At 47.0% G+C, this 8,075-nt stretch overlaps 1 protein-coding gene across 1 annotated transcript; it reads right to left on the reverse strand.

Moving 5' to 3' along the window:
* Nucleotides 1-849: 849 nt before the first annotated feature.
* On the reverse strand, nucleotides 850-6,047 carry LOC144098088 (endothelin-converting enzyme 2-like). Its single transcript, XM_077630640.1, has 3 exons — nucleotides 5,969-6,047; nucleotides 5,017-5,178; nucleotides 850-974 (listed from the first exon to the last, which is right to left on the reverse strand). Exons 1-3 carry the CDS (start codon nucleotides 6,015-6,017, stop codon nucleotides 850-852), a joined length of 336 nt encoding a protein of 111 aa, XP_077486766.1. The 5' UTR covers nucleotides 6,018-6,047.
* Nucleotides 6,048-8,075: the final 2,028 nt, after the last annotated feature.

An 8,075-nucleotide genomic window follows, 5' to 3' on the forward strand; every position in this document is an offset into this window, starting at 1 on the left:
AAGTTAGAAATGTGCACAGTTCACCAGCAGGCATATTATGCCTATCTGCTTATTTTCACGGTCGTCTAAGAGAAATCAGTGGCAGAAAGAGGGTGGGCAGATGGTTCTTGATGATCGCGAATTAAACAAGACGGGGTAAACCCTCAGGCTGCTTGCAAGAGTTTCCACAAAAGGCCTTGTCTTCGTCTGAGCAAAGCGTTCATTATTGACGGGTTTAACTACGGAGTTCAGTATGGGGAAGAAGGCCCAGTGAGGGAGGAAGGATGTAAAGTTGGAATGGTGTTAGGATGGGCACGGTGAATCTAGTCCATGTATGATGTCTGATGATTAACCGGCTGACGTGCAAGACTGCGAAAAGAAAAAGGCCACCTCAGCAGAAACGAATCCCGCGGTGTAGAACTTGGAGATATAGCTAGCTTGGGCTTTAAAGGCTGTGTCTCCAGCTGGGACCGGTGACTTGATTCACCCTCCCAATCCTAACACCCTTCCTACTTCAAAATGGGAGGAATCGGAGGAATTCCATGCACCGGGCCTGCCTCCTTGGAGTGAAGACTTTATTAAAAGCCCACCAATGATGAATGCTTTGCCCAGACGAAGACAAGACGTCTTGTCGATACGTTGGCAAGCACCATGAGGCTTTCCCCTCCCTTGTTGGCTTTGTTAGGCTTAACAGAAATGAAATGAGAAATTGTAGAATCTTGGGAGACAGCATGCGAAGAAGTGAGGAAGGGGGGGGGGGTATACTCAACAGAATCTTCGCACGGACTACGAAGAGAAAAGTTGGCCACCGGGTTTTGCAGCGCAATGTGCATCTTTGTCTTTGCACCTACGGAAGCTTCTCAGTTGCACTTACGGAAGATTCATGGCATGCCACGGCCGCCACTCACCCATATTGGTGCAACCTTTGTAAAGGGCAGCAGCCTTCTGCACGGCGTGCTGACTGGAATAGGGGACGATAGTCTTGTTCAGCCCATCTGAAAGAAACGTTCATTTTTTTATTCAAATACACTCAGGGCCCTCTGGCATCACAACATAATGGGGAGGAGGGTACATAAAGTGGAACACAAATCATTTACAGATGATAAAAAAGTAGTAGCGGCAGTAGTAGCAATGTAGCAGTGGTAGTAGCAGTGGTTTAATTCAAAATAATTATAGAAAAGAAGCAAAAGATTTTTGCTAGCCCCGGCATCTGCAATCGCTGCGGGAAGCACCTGAGCTGGGGCAGCTTTCACTTCAGTGACCTTGACCTTGACTTTAACCTTGACCTTGACCTTCGAGAGATTTGAGGGTGTTCCAACGTCTTGGTTTGGCATGTATGTGCCACCAAGGCATATGTGACTGCTACATGGCCTACGTGACTTCGCTCCATGGTTCGACCTCTAAACATTTTCAAGGTAATAAACGGAACTACGCTACCCTCTTGAAAACCTGGCGTGGTGAACCTTTCGCTTCAATGACCTTGATCTTCGAGAGAATTGGGGGCCCACCATCTTGGTTGGCATGTATGTGCCACCATGGCCTATGTGACTGCTCCATGGCCTACGTGACTGCTGCATGGTTTGACCTCTAAAGCTTTTCAAGGTCATAAACGAAACTGCACTACCCTTTTGAAAACTTGGCGTAGCGAAGCTCTCGCTTCAATGACCCTGACATTGACCTTGACTTTCGCCATGACCTTCGAGAGATTTGGGGGGTGGCCCACCCACCATCTTGGTTCCGCATATATGCGCCACCATGGCCTATGTGCCTGCTCCATGGCTTGCGTTACTTTGCTCCACGGTTTGACTTCTAAAGCCTTTCAAGTTTATAAACGCAACTAAACTACCCTCTTGAAAACCTGGCGTAGTGAAGCGTTCGGTTCAAAACAACCTCGTGACGCCAACCCATTACCTCATAATTCCACGAACGGTCCCAACCCCTTATGGAGTTCGCTGACCTTTCCGCGAACTCGTTGGTCTTGTGTTCGCAACGAAGGCCGCTCCAAAGGGGTCGGAAGTCAACAAAGGGACTCTTCCCGTCCCGGCCTCCCCTGCTTGCGGCGGACGTCCTTGTTTACTCCACGCAGTCACGGGCATAACCCGCCGGGAAGAATCCTAACCAGCATAACCCGCCGGGAAGAACCCTAACCAGACACAGCTGTTGACATGTGTGCGTTGTCAAGGGGTTGCGTAGGCTTCGGGAATGAAGGAGATACGGCTGGGTAGGAGGTAAGTGACCATGAAACCCATTATTCCAGTAACGACTGGCTTCTTCTCTTTCGATGTTCTGTAAACAGTTTGAGTGATCGTCTCGTCGGCATATGTTTGTCGCGTGTGCGAAAGAGAAAACAAATGACAATGTTCGGAAAGTAGTAACGGCTGTGCCGTGGGTACCGTGGTAAAGGGTGGCCGCGTTTGTGCTGTTTGTGTATTTGATTACAACCTCTCCTTTCCCATATGTTTATCACTACTCTTTCCCCAATGTGTGATTAGTTGGCGGAAACCTTATTTTCCTTTCAATAACCACTGATTGGTGAGGTGAGTCGCTTGTAATTTTATTAGCTGCTGTCTCCGCTAAGGGCGGAGACAGAGCGTTTAAAGCAAGCGCTCTGGGTTGAACCAGGGCTGAATTCGTCCGATCAATGGTTTAGTCATGTAAATAGTTTTCTGTTTTCTTTGTTTCTTCTTGTTTTATTTAGGTTGTAAATAAATACTTAACCTTCTCCTTTCCACGAGTAACGTGAGTGTTTGCGAGTTAGAACCACCGGGTAATCAAGAAACCCCGATTTCATCATCAACAAGGTGTTTCCTCTCATCGCCACCTTAAGGGGATTGCACCTGGCGCAGTCTGCCGAGGGAAAACTCAACTCCCCCTTTACATTTTAATGAATCTTATGAACTATATATAGTGGTGGCGGCAAAAGTAAACATCACCTCTCGAAGCCGTTTAGACAAAGAGTCGCCCATCGCTTCCATCATCAGTGATGATGATCATTCGCTCACGGCTCGCCAGGAACACTTCTCCCCTGCAGGGAGTAGCTGAGCCAGTTCCACGGCATGAGTGGCACGCTCGCTTTCTCATCCTCCTCTCTCCTTCCCTTGCTGACCCGGACCTCCTCTCCGCGGCTATTGGCTCGGTAGCGCTCGGGAATGTCACGAGGTATAATGCTGTCGCACACTCCTTCATCGAATCAGCGAACTTTACAGACGATGACGGATGACGCGGGATGACGCTAGACGCCGCCGGGCGAATTTCTTTGGTGAGGTTTTCGACGCTGTCAATAATTAATTTCCTAGAGAATAAGAACTGGTTAGGGTGGTGCATTTGACAGACACTTTGTGGTTATAGAAACTGGCTTTAAGATATAAAAATTGAATTCAGCAGCCATATCGAGTACCTCGTCCCCAGCGGGGACGAAGTGCTGAGGCTAAAGAAAAGGCTTGAGGTGGGATTCCCGACAGGGCAGAGAGATATGCAAATCAAAATGGCAAAGATCTCAGAGGAAAATGCTATCACGTTTCAGAGAACCAAGTCGAATGAGAACATGCGGAATATCGCTAATCAAGAGGATAAAAATGGCTTTGGGCAGAACATATACGCGGAGAACGGATAACAGTTTCCTTATGTAACTCAACGGATTCGAAGAAGAAAACAAACGCAGCAAAGAATGGCACCTGTTGGGGTGAATACCTAAGTGCCATTATTTCCGGAATTCATTTCGCGCTCTAAGCATGTTTTACGGTTATACATGTGCTGTGCTATTTCGTAAATGTGGCAATACAGAGACTGCATACATTTCGAAAAATCTGAATTGTGCGTTTTGTTTTGTTTTTTTTTGGCAGGGAAAATACAGCAGACACTCCTGTAAGATCCTCACTTTTCTCGCGGATTTGATGAGGTGTTCTGCCTACACGAAAGTGCCATTTTTCCGCCAAATATTTGTGACTGGTCTTGAACCCCGATATGTGCAAGCTGGACCACTTTCGAGCCCCGACGGCCGGTGTTGTACAAAAAATTACCGCAGCCCGGTGAACTCTTTGTGAAGCTATGCATTACAAGTCTGCCTTTGTTTCATAACGCCTAGCGCATAAGAGGAGCTAAACAGCGCCGGGCCTTGCTGCAGAGTGGCGAAGCCTGCGCGTAATACCGATTTTAACCTAACTCTGAACGGAGCCACTCTTCGCCGAGAAGATTGTACTGCCTATCATGTACAGCTGTCATCGTCTCCTAGCTCCCCCACAAAACGTCTCGTGCAGGCAAAACTATGGACACATGAATCACCTTTGATCGGTGCCAAATATTTTTGCTTAATTCTGGGCTGCGAGTATCAGGATATCGGCCCTTAAACGAGAGCTGACCTTGAGCAAGTTTATACGGTAAAAATGTGGCTGGTCATCGGTGCGTATCTTGCATTAAGCATCCGCGTAGCTTTGGTGATGTCAAAAGCGCCAAACACCACGTACTGCTTGGTGTTGCGCCCACGAGACTGTGAGAAAGGAGCATTACACTGAGGAAAGCAGCCAAGAGGAAGTTCGGGAGATATAATCTCCCTTTCTTCCCCCAAAATACCGGATGAAGCAAATGATGGAAGATTCTGACAATGAAACAGCACACAGCAAACGATTTTTACGAATGACGGGTGCAAATCAGCGGTGACGATGGACATGTTCGGTGTCAGTAAAGGATTCGAGGCAAGAAGTGCCTGTACTTTTCTTATGTATGTGAGTATAGTTCATATGCACTTGGCTCCTTCTAAGTCTTCAGCGTGCGGATAATTTCATTAAAGAAATGTTTTTTCGGTCAGTATAATATAGTTAGTACCATGCGGATATTGCAGTAAATTCTACAATGTAGGGTAGATTCGCCGACCGGCTGACGCAGGAAAGCTTTAACTGATCACAAAGCAGAGAAGGTATCCTCCAGAAGCGCACGGAATTTGGTTGATGCAATGATCTTGAAATTCCGCGACTATACTTAGCGGAGGACTTTCCGCGCGCGCAAGCAAAACATGGTCACAGGAACCGGCGTCGCACACACCGATCATTTTGTCGTCGACGGCCCACTGGGCCTCGAGGCGAGTGCTGGTGACGTAGCGGTAGGGAGGAACCTTGGTGGAGCGCAGCCATCCCCCGCACACGTGTTCGTAGAAATCTTCGCACGGAAGCACGGAGGAGGTCAATGATTCCGAGGCACGGTTCACTGTGCGGAGGGACAAGCAAGGAAGGAAGAGGAACCACGCAGTGCGTTATTTCTTGAAATAAACATGACATGAATTTTCTCATCCCCTCAAATGTCTTTAAAGTCACATTAGAAGTCTTCCACTCACTACAAATATCCATTATAAAATCTAAGCACTCGCACTATAGCTTTCTTTCTGCTTTTCTTACTTCTCTATTTTTTTGGCCCTGTATTTGCTCAGGACCCTGTTTTAGAGTTGACTACGTACATAAAAATTTCTTTGCCTCCTTTAGGTTTGTATGACACTCTTGCGTTCAGATCCTATGGCACGTGGGTCTAAAGCTCCCCAGAACTGTTCATGCTACAGCTTCCATACATTTCTCAAATGTTCCTGTATATGAACATCTGTGTATTACATTTATATTTATAGTGACAGTAAGTTTTGTTCCCGTTGCATTGCAAAAATTCCTTGCGTACTTTTAAATTACAACTTTTCAATTTTTGCACGCACTACGCTCTACTACAGAGGGACAGTGGCCTCGTCAGGCATTGCAGCCTTTAGCCTCTTCCCCTGGTAGACATTGTATGTCTGCTGAAAAACAAAATTTACTTTGACTACAAAATTAATTCGTGCAAAAAAGAGCTGCTGCTCTGGAATAGACAGTTATAAACTTGATCCGTCAGATGAAAATTACAAGATGTTCCACAAAATTCTAAATGTCTCAGAAGTTTACATCTTCACCATCCGACTTGCTTCCGACCTACGCGAAGGAAACGCGATGATAAGATGCAGAAAAGCTGTTTAACGTACCGAAATCGGTGCAGTCCTCGGTGAAGCAAGTAGTGTTTTCAGTAAACATGTACGTTGCCGGATAGATGCTTGGGTTCAAGCAACCTGCGGTAACGTGCACGCATTATTACGAATTGCAGATGTGATGCGATAATATGAAAACAAGAATAAAAGGCGTTCGCGGAATCCACCAGAATTGCAGATGTGATGCGATAATATGAAAACAAGAATAAAGGCGTTCGCGGAATCCACCAGCTTTTATAACAACCTGCCAAAATGAAGCGAGAAGTGGAGTGTCATTTTCAAAACAAATTTCTGCTTTGCCCCGGTGACGTCGTACAGGCGGGTAAGTGGTGACCATACCCTTCTAAACATCATCCTTTAAAAGCATTAGCGTTGACTTTGCTGAACAAGTGTGGCACGAAGTCCTTTGCTTTTGGATGATTCCTTTTTCCGGCAATAGCTGGCCCATTACAGTGCAGCTCGACAGATGCAACACTCAGGAGAGCTTCACTTGAAAGTCTCGAGATTCGATTAGCCACGGAAACCACCTGCAGCAATATTTCGCCTCGCTGCCACTGATCACGCTTCTGCCACACACACTTGCTACACCCTGCCAGCGAAGGCTAAGTTCCTTAGGGACGCTGCGTGCATACGCAGTCACTGACGTTGAATTCCGCGTTTCAGTCTGCCTCCATGAGTCACCTTTTCGTCAATTTTTCAAGGGCGGTTCTGTCTTCTTAACAATTCAAAACCATAAAAGACAATAATAATTTACTTCGCTTATACTTCGAAGTGAGGAAGCTTCATCGTTGTTTTGCTTGTTACCTGTTTGCTTCACACTTTCCTGAAATATTTCATGCAGTGTACAGTTTATGTGACGACCTCTGTAGGGCTGCTCAGCGGCCTTTTCTCATCATCATCACCTTAATTGCGTACAGTTCCTTCACAGATGCGCACAGATCGGCTTAGAGGCGTTTCGATCCGTTTGGGTAAGTGTTGCGACCGCACGTCCAACATGATGGCAACGGAGACAAGAAACACCTAATTAGCCGCAGGGCATCAATTCTAAAGTCGTCCACAAATCTGTCTAGAGCGCTCAAACGGCGTACCGGCGAGTGTACTTGCATCCTTTATGAGTGGCCTGTGTCTCGAAACAAGGTCTTGTGGTGCGTGAACGTTCCCATGGATCTTGTTCGGCTCGTATTTAAAAGCTTATTCGGTCCGGCTAAAGCTATATTGAACCCGTTATAGCTAACGAAACGAAAACTAAAAGATAACGAGAACAGCTTAAGTTAAGGACAACGCAGGTAGCCGTGGAAAGAAAATGACAGGTGTAACGTCAACACACCGGAACGGGCAGAGTGGGTGAGTGAGCAAACCCGGGTTAATGACATCCTAGTCGAAATCAAGAGGAAGAAATGGGCATGGGCAGGGCATGTGATGCGAAGGCAAGATAACCGCTGGTCCTTAAGGGTAACGGAGTTGATTCCAAGAGAAGGCAAGCGTAGCAGGGGCGGCAGAAACTTAGTTCAGTTGAGTTGAGTGGTTGTAAACTACCGGTGGAATTAGCCTTGCAGTTGCTGCCGGCAATTGCTCCACCGTAGCGACACTTAAATAGAAATCACAGAAACACTGTCCGCAAAAACACAAATAGACACGCCTGAGGTCACCATGTGGAGGCCAAATCCGTGTCCTGCAGGTAAAGTAGAAGAAGGCGAGAAGCATCCCTTCTACTCGACTGGCAGACACTTAGGTGGACGGATGACTTTAAGTTAGCGTGTTTACGGTGGCCGCAGCTGGCAATGGGCCGGGGTAATTGCAGAGACGTGGAAAAGGCCTGTGTCCTGCGGTATGCGCTGTCAGGCTAATGACAATGATCGTCCCGGCAGGCCGCGGCATTTGTCAGAAATGTACGAAAAGCGCGCCGCTCGAGCGCTCTAGACTAGTGCATTGATGACTGTACGCTTACCAGCCCGCTTGCCGCTCAAGCTGAGACTTCAAAACATCGCCTTCTAATCCCAGCTCCGGCTGGGCTTTCCTTTTTTGGAGACCATCTAAGATCAAATACGAAGAAGTAAACTGTTAAGAAAACAAAACGTCCAAATTGGAGTAAATGGCTTGTCCC

Source organism: Amblyomma americanum, chromosome 7 (assembly GCF_052857255.1).
Source record: "Amblyomma americanum isolate KBUSLIRL-KWMA chromosome 7, ASM5285725v1, whole genome shotgun sequence".
Taxonomy (NCBI): Eukaryota; Metazoa; Arthropoda; class Arachnida; order Ixodida; family Ixodidae; genus Amblyomma; species Amblyomma americanum.

Coding starts and splice junctions, on each gene's coding strand:
- LOC144098088 (XM_077630640.1), bottom strand. CDS start 6,017: ATGTTTACTGAAAACACTACTTGCTTCACCGAGGACTGCACCGATTTC. Junction 5,179..5,968: donor CGAGGACTGCACCGATTTCG/GTACGTTAAACA, acceptor CCCTCCGCACAG/TGAACCGTGCCTCGGAATCA. Junction 975..5,016: donor CGTCGACGACAAAATGATCG/GTGTGTGCGACG, acceptor CGTTTCTTTCAG/ATGGGCTGAACAAGACTATC.